At 42.0% G+C, this 15630-nt stretch overlaps 1 protein-coding gene across 5 annotated transcripts in view; it reads right to left on the minus strand.

The window, feature by feature from the left end:
- The window catches only part of LOC137351619 (cold-inducible RNA-binding protein-like), a 46510-nt gene extending 37807 nt beyond the window's left edge, over positions 1–8703 (minus strand). Inside the window, exons 1-7 of one of the 5 annotated variants that reach the window (XR_010969527.1) lie at positions 8236–8435; positions 7714–7823; positions 7101–7207; positions 5550–5691; positions 4821–4902; positions 4632–4687; positions 1074–1147 (exon numbers count right to left, since the gene is read on the minus strand). Coding sequence is in view for 3 of the 5 variants with exons in the window: in XM_068016235.1 (XP_067872336.1) it covers positions 4633–4687; positions 4821–4902; positions 5550–5691; positions 7101–7207; positions 7714–7813 (486 nt within the window). In the remaining 2 variants the exon portion in view is untranslated. Of the gene's footprint in view, positions 1–1073; positions 1148–2818; positions 3738–4631; positions 4688–4820; positions 4903–5549; positions 5692–7100; positions 7208–7713; positions 7824–8235; positions 8436–8598 lie in introns of those variants that run through there. The other 4 variants (XR_010969528.1, XM_068016235.1, XM_068016234.1 and 1 more) reach the window with 4 other exon arrangements.
- Positions 8704–15630: the final 6927 nt, after the last annotated feature.

Here is a 15630-nt window from a genome sequence, read left to right on the forward strand (position 1 = left end):
AATACAGGTTTAACTGCAATATCTCAATTACAAATAGCTGCCATTCACCATAAGAACATAAGAAACACGTGAAGTAGGCCATTTGGTCCCACAAGCCTGCTCCACCTTTCAATAAGATTATGGCTGATCTATCTAATCGGCCTCCACTCCATTTTCCTGCCCATTTCCCATAATCCTTGACCCCCCCCCCCCTATAGTTCAAAATTCTGAATATATTCAAGGCTGAGATAGACAGTGAATCAGCCTCCACAGCTCTCTGGGGTAGAGAATTCCAAAGATTCAAACCATCACTGCTCAACTTGGATTTTGACGAATTGGGCAATGTGCTGAAGGGCAACTATCACCAGTGAGACTATACTGAAGCAAGCAGTAGAAGTTTTGAGAAAAAGGGAGGCAGGAAAATGGGGTAGGAGGAACCTTTGACCAAATATCTTTTACATATATTGAATATGTCAACATAATGGAACAAGACTATTATTTAAGACACTAGAAGCTATAATGATGGATTGGGGCTTCCAAATATGGCCATAATGTATTGCAAGCCCAACACTTCTGGCTTAGCGCAATATACTGGAGACCATTAAAAAGTATTGCTAGGCTTTTTATCTCAGTTGTTGTACCATATCCCTACAGCTGCAACACACAGAAACTTACTTTACTAAAATAGACCAATTCTGGTACTAATATATTAAATACCAGTATAGACCACACACCAGTTTCTGGGGTATTTAAAAAAAGGCACATCAGCTAACAGTTTTGTGTTTCGAAGCACTCCTTTGGTGTCTTGCAGCTTCATTTTTATTTGCCTGGCTCAATGGGACAGGGCAATTCATCTTTTACTAAAAAAAATATAGAGAAGGCAACTGTAAACACAACAACTTTCTTGAACAATTACATTACATAGCAAGTGATCACCTGTACTAGTTTTAGCCTTAAATTAATGGAAGTGTGATGGATGGGCAATTTAGGAGCCACCAAAAATATTTACATGAAGTTTATTAATCTATTAGCACTTAAAGTTAAAATGTAACTACATACTCAACAGCCTAGTGCAAATGTAATGTCAAACGTACCACACAAGCGTTCCTCTGCCTTCAGTGTCAATGGGCCATCAACAGCGTTATTGAAGCCATCGCTCTGTTTCGTTCTGTAACATGAAGAGAGACCATTAGTTACATTTGGAAACTTGAAGCAACTCAGCAAAATATAAACTATTCAGGTGTAAGGATTTGATTACATTAATGTGGTAACTTTTACAATTTTCAGTAAACAGTCACTAACAAGGCAAATCCTATTTAAGGAAACAAAAATTGTGCCACTAACAGTATAAGATCCAATTTCCTTTTTTTGAAGGGGCAATATTTTAGAGTGCTCACTTTATTATATGCCAATGGAGTAGAATACAGCAAACAACTGAACGACTACAAGATCAAGGAATGAAGCATTATAGTAAGGTTTGGTGTGGTGTTCAATCTTAAGAGTTGGATTCTGCTAGAGTACTAACCCAATAAAATAAATGAAATTTCACAAGCATATTATTTCAGAAGCGTTTTGAATGAACAGTCAACGTAAACTGCCCATGAGAGTAAAAGGAGTTACCTCAAATCTAGGACTATATCCACATATGCACTTAGCCATGTGCTGTTTTCATCTCAGGTTTCATTGAAGAAGGCACAGCACTTCGTTCTCCATGGCCATTTCTTTCCAAATGTTAGCAAAGATCCTTAGAAGTTGTGAAGTGTTATAAAAATCTTTAATGGACTGGAACACCTTTCTGAACAGACATTTGCACCAAATTTAGCTGTGCCCAATTTTCCTTTTGCTTCATAAAAATAAAAAAAAATTATAGTAACAGAGACAGTTTATTTTTGAACTGTTTGTAACCTTTACCCTAATGTTTCTGATAACTGAACTCCAAAAAGCTAGTATAGACCATCCAGCTGCTAGTACTAATTTTATCACTTCACCTATACAGCAGCAAGTTTTGGAATGGAAATTTTCCATTTCATCAACTATTCTATATGTTATCAAAGTAATTATAAAGCTACCAGTTTCTGAGAAACATGAAAAGGCAGACCGGACTTTTTTGAATATATATAAAACCGCTTCAGCCAGAAACAGATAGCCTTTTGATATCTGGCACTAAAAATAATTATTTTCAAACTAATGAACGACAGAAAATCTCCACTTCAAAATTTGCCTCTTTTTTTTGCACAAAGGAAGTGACAAGAGTTAGTACTATAAACTTGCTAAGAATTTTATATGCATTGAAAATGGTTGATCTAAAATAAAAGTGAAGGAGGACAAATTCAAAGTCCAACCTAAGGAGTCTAAATAAGCACCATAGTTGGCAATGACCTCAGACACACCTGAGGAGACACTGAGGACACACACTGAACGAGTAGTACTGATTTTACTAGTCCTCCTACAACTGTCACAAAGGGACAGTTGAGATTTCAGTTTCGATCAATTAGTTAATACCGTACAACAGTACTTTATATAATATACTATAAAATGATGACAATGCAGTGTATCTGGAACAACTTTTGCCACAAGTTGCTTGATGCTCAGCTGGCAGTTTGTTCACATCACTTAATTGTCAAGGTAAATAGGGCTTCAACTGCAGTGGCTATACATCTACAACTCAATAGCAATACAAAACTTCCCTGCTAGCTCAAGTCAGTTCCTAATACCCCTAATTAATTTCTAAAATCTTTCTCCAATTACATTTACCATTACAGACTGCAGAATTAATCCCTACCTGGACCCTTTCCACTATTTCCCATCCCACAAGAATCCAACTACAGGAAGATCAGGGTTATGAGTCAGGTATTTTGTTTAATGAGGCTTCGTGAAGCCTGTTTCAGTACAAAAAGGTCAACTCTAAACCACTTGAACATACAACACAAAGAAAGCCATTTCCAAATATTTCTCATCCAATACATGTCAACTTATAAAGATACATTGCTCAGGACTTCATTTGTAAATTTTGAAGAATTTGGAACATGATTAACTAGTTATTTACAGTGTACAGAACTCTTGAAACTACTGAAAGATGTACAAATGTCCAATTACAAGTTAAAAATGAAGCCTTTTATCTTCAGCAGTATCAAGGCGGTTTGTGAGGCAGAGAATATCTTCTGTTCCCGTGTTGCTTCCCTACCTTGCTACACTAAAGGAACGTTTCAGATGACAACGTTTACAAGAATAAGTGGCTATGAAAGCCTTTATTTTAAAATAAATGACCACAGCTTGTTCAGCTTCTATAAAACATCAGTTTGCTTAACATAAAAATAGATTGGGAACACCCTATTAACCCCTTTTACGTGTTTGTTTTACCGGTATTCCAGTCAACCCCACAACTTCAATTCAGAAATAGCTAGACATCATGGGAAGCACTGAAGCATTTGAGCAATGTTAAGACAAAAACAAATCTAAAGTAAAAAGAAAACCTCAAAACATTACAAAAAAATAAAATATTGAGGGCTCTGCCATGTGCCTGAGAATGCTTATGATTATTTGATTGTTTAATTCCAAAATTACTGAGCCAACACTTAGTGTGCATCCTCATGTCAGAAGCTGTCAGGCTGTGATTAACAAGGCCAAACTGAATTACTACATGTCAGTGAGAATACAAATACACAATACGATTCCACGAAGCTCCGAAAATCTTTATAAATACAGCCATAGGAAGGACGATCTTGAGTCAGGAGGATTTATTTATTCGTTGTGTGTAGCTGAGAACAAGAAGCAGGTACAATGTAAAAAGACTGCAACAGTAATCATAGCTTCCTCTTCCTACTGCTAGATCAGTGATATGGACTGACTTGGATCATGGTTTAGAGCGATTGGGGCATGGTAGATTATCTGAAGCATCACGTAACATTGAAAATTATGGCATTTGCATTCCCATCAAAGTAAATGCAATATCAATGAATATATTATGGGAAAACAGTAGGTAACCGGTTTGAGATTTCTGATATATTTAAGTCCGATCTGAACCTCAAAATACCCTCAATGGTTTAAAAATTTAGAATGCACTGCTGCTTTCTTGGTTTTGGTTCAAGATAGTACTACATATATAAATTGATTTCTATAGGAGTGGACAGATCTGTTCCGCTATCCAAAGGTGAAAAGTTCGACATGCAGGACAAGAACTAAAAGTATGCTAGTCCAAGATTTCAATGCAAAATAATGCATTAAACTTCAAGGTTTGAAATCCATTTCTCAATACTACACTGCACCAGTTAACCTTTAGAACCTAGTAGCAGGGATCAAGCACTGTAGTGTAGCACAGACCAAGAACCTGTTCTTTCCGCCTGGACCCAACAGAACTGCAAGGCCAGAACCTACCATCAGTAGAACTTTCCGCCCCCAGAGATGCACTGTTGACTGGTACTACAGGAAGAATCAATGTTACATTGTACTGAGCCTTCAGTATTCAGGTTATGGTTAAATAACCCAAATTCATGTGGACAACGTTGACATGCAGATACACTGCTTATTGGCAATTCACATTATGTAATATTTCTGAAACCAGTTATCAAGCCAACTAGATCTTTTCAGAAGATTAGAGCTGCAACCCCAATCCGACCAGTTTTCACTTATTTTTCATTTTTAATGGCACCTACCTTAACTGTCATAACTATCCCTGTAAGAACCACCACCGCCATAGCTCCCTTGACTCCTGGGGACAAACAAAACCCCTGTAGTGTTTTGCAGATCATTTCAGAGCAAACAACTAATCATAACAATATGTAACCAAACATAAACTGAATATAATAAAATCAAACCATAAATGATAAAGAAACATCTTTTACCTATCTCTGTTATAGTAATCTCTTGATCCTGAGTAACCACTTCTTGAATCATAGCGTGCAATATATCCCCTATCTCCTCCACCTGTGTAAGAATACAAATAATGGTGTGAATACAATCAAATAGACAAAGGTGCATTAATATTCAAATCAAGCCACATGAAATGGGCCCATGTTTGAAAATTCCAGTGGCCATAAGGTACTACACCTGTAAGTTAAGAAGTGATTTTAATACTGCTAAACATTGATGGTAACATTTTAGTCAGAGTCATAGAGATACAGCACTGAAACAGGCCCTTCGGCCCACCGAGTCTGTGCCGACCATCAACCCCCCATTTATACTAATCCTACATTAATCCCATTTCCCTCTCACATCCCCACCTTCCCTCAATTCTCCTACCACCTACCTACACTAGGAGCAATTTACAATAGCCAATTTACCTATCAACCCGCAAGTCTTTGGCACGTGGGAGAAAACCGGAGCTCCCGGAGGAAACCCATGCGGTCACAGGGAAAACTTGCAAACTCCGCACAGGCAGTACCCAGAACTGAACCCGGGTCGCTGGAGCTGTGAGGCTGTGGTGCTAACCACTGCGCCACCATATTTAGTGTTCAATACAACAAACAAAAGGACCAATGACAATCTTAGACAACCAATCCTTTTAACCTTCACTGTCCCTGGGCACTAAAGCAGATAAAATTCATTTACACCATATTGGTAAAGTTACATACCTCTAGAAAACCCGCGTGCTCTACGTCCAGACCCACCACGGAAAAATCCACGACTGCTTGCATTTCCACCCCTGTAACCTCGGGATCGGTCTCCAGAGGATTTGCCAGCTTGATCCACCCTAATCTGACGCCCATCAATAGACTAGAATCAGAGAAAAGCATCAATATAGTTCTTGGTTGTCAAATGGTTTCATTTTAAATATAAAAGAGCCTGCATTTATAACACACTTTTCACGATCACCAGACATCTGAAAGCACTTTACACAGAAACACAGGAACAGGCCATTCAGCTCCTAGAGCCTGTTCCAACAATTAAGTCGTGGCTGATCTTGATTTATTTTTTAAAAGTTCAATCACTAATAATGTAGGGAAACATGGCAGCTAGCATGCAAGTTGTTACTGGTGGAACAATTGCATTTATGCAGCGCCTTAATATAATAAAACATCCAAAGGCACTTCACAATCGTAATAAGACAAAGATTGACATCGATCCAAAGGAAGAGATAAAAGAGGTGAATAAAATATGGTCAGAGATAGGTAGGGAGAGAATTAGAGCATAGAGCCCAGACGACTGAATGCAAAGCAGCCAATGGTGGGACGAGCAAAGTGGGGATACATGAGGCCAGCGTCAGCGGAACACAACTTTCTCAGAGGGTTCTAGGGCTGGAGAAAATGTCAGGTTTGGAAGGAGAGATCCAAAGAGGACTTTAGCATGAAAATGTCAAAAGCAAGGCATTGCTGGACACTGAGTTAATGTAGATCGACGAGCATGGGGGATGGGTAAATGGGACTTGGTACAGTTTTGAATATGGGCAAAGACTTGGATGAGCTCAAGATTAGGGAAGGTGGAAGACAGGAATCTGGCCAGGGAAGCATTGGAAAACCAGAGTCTGGAGGTAACAGAGTCTGGAGATAGTTTCAATAGATGGGTTGAGGAATGGGCAGAGACGAGCAACATCATGAAGGTGGAAGTAGGCAGTCTTTGTGATGGACAGAGGATTGGAAACTCAGGATCAAATAGCACACTGAGGTTGCACAGTCTGGTTCAGCCTGAGTCAGCTGCAAGGAAGATTGATGGAGTCAGTGGCCAAGGAATGGAGTTTGCGGTTGGAGCCAAAGAAGATGGTTTTCGTCTTCCCGATGTTTAATTCAAGGAAACTTCAACTCATCCGAGACTGGATAGCGAACAACAGAGAATGTATAATAGCCAGATAATCAGTTTTCAGCAATGTTGATTTGAGGGATAAATATTGTCCAGGATACTAAAACTCCTCTACTCTTCTTTGAGTAGCATCATGGGAAATTTTGCATCTCCCTGAGGGACAGACAGGACGATGTTTAACATCTCATCCAAAGGACAGCAGCTCTGACATTACTCTCACAGTACTGTACAGAATAGTCACCCTGGACTATATGCTCAAGTCTCTGGAATGGTGGGGGAGGGGCGGCATGAATCCATCACCTTCTCACACCGTGGCAGCAGCGATACCACTTAATCAAGATGACACCTAAACTGTAAATCTGTACAATTAATGAGTATTTAAAATGTACCTTTCCATTCATAGCTAACATGGCATCCTTTGCATCATCAGGATTTTCAAAGGTGACGAAACCAAACCCCCTTGACCTCTGTGTCTCCCGGTCCTTAATTACAATAACTAAAGCAGAGAAGGAAAAAACAATTCAAGTTCCGAAACACCACATCTTAACCCAAAGAGCTAAAAATATGTTCACAGCGTATTATAGAATTACATCGAATTCACAGCACAGAAACAGACCATTCAGCCCAAAAGGTCTATGCTAGTATTTATGCTCCACACGAGCCTCCTCGCACTCCATTTATTGCACCATCCCCCCATTTAAGGCTGCCCTCTTCTATTTATCTGCATGAGCACCAATGTACAATATCAAAAAAACTTACAGCCCATTTAAAACTGCAAAATTATAAGGAATCCATGTTGCGGGGAGGATGTGCACTGACAGTAAACAAACTAGTCTTGTAAAAGTGAAGATGGAAAATGTAAACAGCACACCCATATCAAAATGACCTTCCAGCAACGATCATTCATAATTCAGCTACCGCGGTCCCGAAATTGAGCATTGCCTAAACCTCTGCCCCGCTAACGCGGGTGGATTATATTTAGATGCCACAGCAGATACCAACCTTCAGAGATCTGACCATATTTGGAGAACACGGATTCCAGGGACTGTTCGTTCGTGTCAAAGTTAAGACCACCGACAAAAAGCTTTCCTTCGTCCGACATTTTGCTTGATCTATTTGGGAATAAGAGAATTAATTAATTTTTTTTTGGGGGGGGGGGGGTGGGGTTATGATATTGCAGTGATTTACAGCCGCACGGTTGTGAGGTGAAGAAGGAGCCTTGCCACCCTCAGTAGCTGTGGTTTAGGGGAGGGTTTGGAGCCCCAGCCCCCGGCCCGCTCCTCACAGGCACAGTGCGTGCCGCAATGCGGCACGATCCGGGTCCCAGGCAGTGACCATGTCGGTGCCCAGCTCGCCCGCCGGCCGGCCCGCTTTGTGGCGCTGCCGCCATTTTATGGAGCGCCCCCTGCCCCCTCCACCAACAGTCCACACGGTCTCTCCTCATCTTCTCCCGCCGCCGCCAGCAAAGACTCGAAGAGCAGCCACGACGAACCGCTTTGATCCCCTTAAAAATCTTCAACTCACCCACCACCCTCGAATTTTTTTTTGTGCTTCGAAAGGTTAAAACGCAACGAATCAGCATTTTAAAATAATTTGTGCCGATCTCTTAATGATTTATCTTGCATCAGCCGGTTAATACGAGTCGGCAGCTTATGAGGAAAAACTGTTGTTGCCGACTGCGCGAATTTCCAGAGTGTTCCGTTATCGGAGGCCCGCCTCCACTCTGAAGAACCGCACCAGGTTACTGGCCCCACCCCCTCACTCGGTTCAAAGGGAGCCGCTGACCGCACCAACCGACCGAAACGCCGGCTCGACCGCGACCGGGAGTCGTTCCCGATCCAACACGGTGCGCAGGCAGAATACCGGAACGGGCACACAGACACTCACCGGCAGCTCCGAGCTCCAAGGTGGAAATGGGAGCCCCCCGTTGCTGCCTGCTATTTATAGCTGCGGCCTCGTGCCCCGGATCCACCGCTCTGCGCAGCCTCCGACCACAGACCCGATGAATGAATGAAACCCCCCCAGCGCAGCCCAGCTACTGCTAGGAGCTCCCGGTGCTGTCCTTTCTCCTTACCACCTACCCCACCACCCACCCCCAAAGAAATACTTGATTCATAACATTTCAACTTGGACATTGCTAAAAGTGCAATAAAGATCAGTTTCTTTCAAGACAGAGCACAAGGTACTCCACAACCCTTGCCATTGTATTTACAATATATAATGCAAATATATATTGTAAAGACATGTTTTTTTATTTCCAAAATATACTTTATCCATGAAAATCTGTAAAAAAAAAATACATCACCAAACCGTTTCAAACATCACCAAGTCAAAAAATTGCCTCACAACCCTTCCATTTCATTGCTGTAAAATGTAAAAATGCATCTGGCATGACAAACAAAAAATTTCCCAATACAGTTTGAGGGGTTTCCCATGGATCCAGCCCCTCAGTTCAGCTTGGTAGGGGGACCTTACACTGTGGTCTTTCCCCATTGCTGCGGCTGCCCCAAGCTTTAGTGCGTCCCTCAGCACATAGTCCTGGACCTTGGAATGTGCCAGCCTGCAACGTTCGGTCGTGGACAACTCTTTGCGCTGGAAGACCAGCAAGTTTCGGGCAGACCAAAGGGAGTCTTTCACCGAAATGATAGTCCTCCAGCAGCAGTTGATGTGTGTCTCAGGGTGCGTCCCTGGGAACAGCCCGTAGAGCACAGACTCCTGTGTTACAGAGCTGCTTGGGATGAACCTCAAAAACCACTGCATCTCTTTCCACACCTGCTTTGCAAAGACACATTCTAGGAGGAATGCCACCGCGGGGGTATTGTTCGGAGGGGGCGAGACTTAGGGCATGCAGGAAGGACCTGACGGGGAGGGCTCTTCTCACCACCAGCCAAGTTACATCTTGGTGCTTGTTTGAAAGTTCTGGTGATGAGCCATTCCGCCAAATGACTGGTGGTCTGCTCAGGGAACCATCCGACAGGATCCACCGTCTCCTTTTCCCGTAGGGCCTTGAGGACATTCCGTGCAGACCACTGCCTGATGGATTGGTGGTCAAAAGGTGTTTTCCCGCAGAAACTGCTCCATGAAGGATAGGTGGTACGGCACGGTCCAACCCCATGGAGCGTTCCACGGCAATGTGACCAGGCCCATCCTTCGCAACACCGGGGACAGATAGAACCTCAGCACGTAGTGACACTTGGAGTTTGCGTACTGGAGGCCTACACACAGCTTGTAGCAGCCGCACACGAAGGTAGTCATCAGGATGAGGGCCACGTTGGGTATATTTTTCCCGCCATTATCCAGAGATTTGAACATAGTGTCCCTCTGGACCCGGTCCATTTTGGATCCCCAGATGAAGCGGAAAATGGCTCGGGTGACCGCCACAGCGCAGGAGTGGGGTATGGGCCAGACCTGCGCCACATACAGCAACGTGAGCGCCTCGCACCTGATGACCAGGTTATATTATGTACCAAAGACATACTCTAGCGCATGCAGCCGGAGGAGGTTTTACATGGTTTGTAGCCTTTCCCCATCGAGCACTTGCAGCAGCCACTCCACACTTTAGTGCATCTTTCGGCATGTAGTCCTGGACCTTGGACTATGACTGCAACAGTCATGGACAACTCTTTGCAAGTTTCAAGCAGACCAAAGAGCATCTTTCACAGTTGACAGTTCTCCAGCAGCAGTCGATGTTTAGGTCACAGCAATAGAGGAACACAACAAAGCCACAACATCTATCTGTTGTATTTTAACAGTAGTCAATTATAGTTGCACACAATAAAATGAGAGGCATGGGTCTGGGTCTCGCTCCCTGAATAAACCGACTAGGTTTATATTATAAAACTAGTATATTTATATATTGGTTACAGCCAACTATGGTTGAGATCTCTAAAACTGCAAGCTGTTCAGAATAACGTAAAATCATCTCAAGGCACTTTACAGGAGGGTTAACAAACAACATTTGGCACCGGGCCACATACACAGATACAAGTTCTGATGAAGGGTCACTGACCTGAAGCGTTAACTCAGCTTCACTCTCCGTAGATGCAGTCAGACCTGCTGAGTATATCCAGCATTTCTTGTTTTTATTACAGAGATGAGGATTGGTAGCCAAGACCTTTGTCAAATAGGTGGGCTTTAAGGAGTGTCTTAAAAGAGGAGCTTTAGGCTTAGGCAGCTGAAGGCTAAGCTACAAGTTGTAAATAGGTAAAACGCTGGAAACACTCAGGCCAAGTAGTGATTGGAGAGAGAGCAAGAGCGAGAGTGAGAGAGAGAAAAAACAAAATTTAACAGGCCAGTTTGATAACCTTTCATCTAAACTCGCCCTTTGCTAAACATTGCTTATGATTTTCCAGTTTAACCTCATCGTTTTGAGGTGATACAGGTACACACAAATTAGACAAATGTAAAAGCAGCTTTTCCAATCACCATTTTAATACATTAATGATGTTCAGTGATCCAGCCTTGTTCTCCTTGACTATAAAAGCATCAAGAAAACTATGGACATTGGACAAGTTGTTGCATCGCTGCCCTGACCACACTAAATAACAGCCATTGATAAGGTAGCAGAATTTGCTAACCACTAGGTCCATAGCGCCAGACAGACAACCTGTCCCTTGATGTGGAGATCAATACACGCATAGGGAAAACAGCTGCCACCTTTGGCTGACTTGCAAGTTGCACATCGGCCAGAGTTCTCAGTACCTTGCTGTATGGCTGTGAAACATGGGCTTACTTATAGCTACCATCTTCACTATCTGTAGCACACATCAATGGGTATATCCTGGCAGGACAAAATCACAAATGTGGCAGTCCTCACAAAGGCAGAGCGCCCAAGTGTGCTGGCACTAATCAGTCAGCTTCAGCGGATCAGACACATCTCCAGGATGAAGGCAGTTGCATACCCAAGGACCTTCTGTATGGTGAGGTAACCGGGGCCAATCTGTGGGGCGCCCAAAACTCTGCTTCAAGATTCTTGCAAGCGTGACATGAAGGTCCTAAATGTCGACTATCGCACCTGGGAGTCACTAGCTGACCAAAAGGGAAATGGTGACACATCCTATGGACAGGCATGCACTATGATAATCAGTGGCTACAGCAGCTTGGCAACAGGTGTCAATGCCAAAACAACTCTCAGCATCACTTGGCAGCTTCACATTCAGCACTAAAAGACACCCCACCTAAATGGATTGTTTGCTGCGTGTCCATCATCTTTCGTAGATGGAGGGATGCCAATACCAGCACGATCAGCCGTATGTCAAGTATACTGTATCAGCACCTAATCCAATACATCTTCAGCTCGAAGACCAGAAAATGTTACTTTTCTGAAACAACTGTGGCATCTACTGCACGTAGGTTTGGCTCTGATGACAGCAGACAGATGAAATGTAAGAACAGTTCCACCACCCACATTCACAATGTTCACTATAGCAGGATAGCATTTTAATAACAATTCTACCAGCTAGAACGTTAAAATGCAGGATTCAATTTTTAAATCAAAAATAATCAAGCCTAATGTGAAATTCAGGAGTTTTATGAGTGTTCTATGTCAAGCATGGGCAACTTTTTGCCTGACAGTATTTTATCTTCAATGCAGATAGCAGTTTATGTACTTTTTATCCTTACAGATGAGGTCAGAAGGCCAATTTATAGTACTTCCCTACTGTATTCAATATAGTTCCACATCATGCTGCATCACAACCACTGCAGGCTATGCTTTGTGCAAAACAGAGGATATGCATCTCCCATATCTGTAGGTATTGGTTGTAATTTAGCCTTTTCCACTTCTCAAATGTATTTCCCCATCAAACAGGGTTTGATGAGAATTCCATCACTATTATAGACAATAGGTTTCAAAGACACCCACGCACCCAAGTTTGGTGTTTTAAAGCACTTGTGTCAAAGTGCCAAAAACCAACACTATGGGGAGTTGAGTTTCTCTTTCAGAGACCAAATCCAGCAGCTTTCTGATTAACAAAGTAGATTCTGTAATATATGAAATACATCATACCTAAATTCAGTTGGAGGAGCAAAACTTCGTTACACCTTACATTCATTGAGTAGTCATGTTAGGCCCCCACCTGCCAAGAATGAGGCACATTAATTTTGCCATGTACGTTGATTTTAAACTGTTACTGGAGTGAAGAAAGGACTTGTTAAACAGATCAGCTGTGGTTGGAAAAGATATTTGTATATTAACAGATGGTGATTGGAAGGACAAAGGACCATTCCCTGACACATTCAACCCGCAATGGACCATGATCGCCAGGTATTGTGTGTAAGAAAAGCATTCCAGGGACTGCTAAGGTGACACAATCCACGACGTGGTCAGACCACTTAGTCACATGACTAACCTGCTTGGCAACCTGGGTTTTTCTAAATTGTACAAACAGTTTGAACTGAGAATTTCTGTTTGCTCCTGGACTAAGATCTCTCTCCTGCCTGCTCCCATCTCTTTCTCACAAGCCTCTGAATCCACTGCAGACACATGAAACCCCAAGAGAAAAGTCTCCTACAGCGAACGAGGTTTAAGAATACTGGGCCCCAACGAAAAGCAAGATCTACCTACAATCAAGGACTCTACAGTGAGCTCGAAGAACTGTAACAATAACTCTTCAGATATTCCCTCAAACTTTTCCACTTTATTTTTTCTTCTGCTCTTTTCTATCTATTTGCAGGTGTGTATCGCATATGCATGCCAGCATGGGCATGTCGCTTATCTGTAGTGCCAACCGAATTAGCATTTAAGTTCAAGTTTAATAAATTTCAACTTTTCTTCATTAAATCTAAGAAAACCTGTTTGTGCTGGTTTCTTAGCCTTATAATTGGAACGTGATGAAGGAGGATTTACCAAGAAAAAGCTAAAACAGTGTGTTTAAAATTAAACCCTGTTACGGTAAGACCAGGTGAAGGCTGACAGACCCCAAGACAACTTCCTCACCGGGTCCTAACTGGGTGTACGATGTAAAATGCAAATACTACAAAACATGCATATTTTGGTATGGTATAATACCTCAAGGTATTTCTCAAGGGAGAAGACAGACAGAACAAGAGGTAAGGGAGATGATTGCATACATTATGTTTTCCCATTGCAAAATCACATCTTAAAATTAGCAGGTCGTCCCTCAATTTAAACAACTGAGTCTGAAGATATTTGAATGTTATAGTCAAGGAAACATTTAGAAATAATACTACAGGATTTATTTTTTGGAATAGTTATTCTCAATAATACATCTCAGTTCTCAATGTTTGGCCCCTTATCCTGAGACCGTGTCCCTGTGTTGCAGATTCCCTGACCAGTGGGAACAATCTCAGCTTCTACCCTATCAAGCCCTTTCTTCTCATTCTTCTAAACTCGAGAATATAGGCCCAATTTACTCAGCCTCTCATCACAGGACAACCCCCTCATCCCAGGGACCAATTTAGGAAATCTTTGCTGCACTGCCTCCAGTGCAAGTATATCTTTTCTTAAATGTGGAGATCAAAACTGCACACAATATTCCAGGTGCAGTCTCACCAAAGCCCTGTACAATTTTAGAAAGACTTCTTTATTCCTGTACTCCAATTCCCTTGTAATAATGACCAACATGCTATTTGCATTCTTAATAGCCTGCTGCACCTGCATGTTAATTTTGTGCGTTCCTCGTACGAGTACTAAGTCTCTCTGATCAACACTTACCAATTTCACATCTTTTAATATTCTGCTTTTCTATTTTAGCAACCACAGCGAACATCTTCTCACTTCCCTACATTATATTCAATTTGCCATCTAGTTGCCTACTCACTTAAATGGTCTACATCTTTTTGCAGCCTCTCTACATTCTCCCCGCAGCTTACCTTTCCACCGAGCTTTGCATCATCAGCAAACTTAGATACATTATTCTGTCTCTTCATCCAAGTCATTAATATAGATTGCAAATAGCTGAGGCCCCAGCACTGATCCTTACAGCACCCTACTATTCACTGCCTGCCAACTTGAAAATGCCCATTTATGCCCACTCTCCTTCCTGTTAACCAATTCTCTATCCACGCTATTATCCCCAACACAGGTGAGCCCTTATCTTGCCTATGTGGCACCTTATTGAATGCCTTTTGAAAATCCAGATATACTACATCTACTGATTTCCCTTTATCACTACTTGTTACATCCTCAAAAATCTAAAATTTGTCAAACAGGTTCTCCCTTTAGTGAAACCATGCTGACTTGCTCTAATCATACTATGCTTTTCCAAGTCCAATATTAAGACTTCAATATGTTTCCAGCATCGTCCCAACAACTGATGTTAGGCTAACTGGTCTATAGTTCCTTTTTCTCGCTACCTCCTTTCTTGAAAAGCAGCGCAACATTTGCCAACTTCCAATCCGATAGGACCATTCCTGAATCAAAGGAATTCTGGAAAATCATAGTTAGCTTAAGAGATAGTGGATGCACTCTCTCTTACAGAACCCTAGGACGTAGGCCATGTGGTCCCGGGGACTTGTGAGATTTTAGTCCCTTAAGTTTCTCCAATATATTTTCTCAGCTGATATCAATATCCACAATTTCCTCACTCTTTTTAGCCTTTTTCGCCCCCAGGTTACTGCCTATTTCTGGTATGCAACTTGTGTCTTCAACTGTGAAGACAGACACAAAAGTCCTGAAGCTTTAAAAGAACAAACCATACAAGCAAATCTCTAATTCAACTGGTCCCATCACCCTCTAAATATGGTACAATGAGGTACTTGATAGCAAGCCTATTTTTCTGTTCTTACACTACATTGTAGCTGATAAAGAAGATTGAATTGCAGTTATTGTTAATTGCAGTGCAAATGGAGTGCTTTACATTTCAGAGTCCCTTTTCTCCTCTTCTCACATCTCAGCAAGGACAATAAGCAATCCTTAGTATATTAGCTTCCTGAAAACACCAGCATTTTCCTCCACCT

This window comes from Heterodontus francisci, chromosome 36 (genome assembly GCF_036365525.1).
Source record: "Heterodontus francisci isolate sHetFra1 chromosome 36, sHetFra1.hap1, whole genome shotgun sequence".
Taxonomy (NCBI): Eukaryota; Metazoa; Chordata; class Chondrichthyes; order Heterodontiformes; family Heterodontidae; genus Heterodontus; species Heterodontus francisci.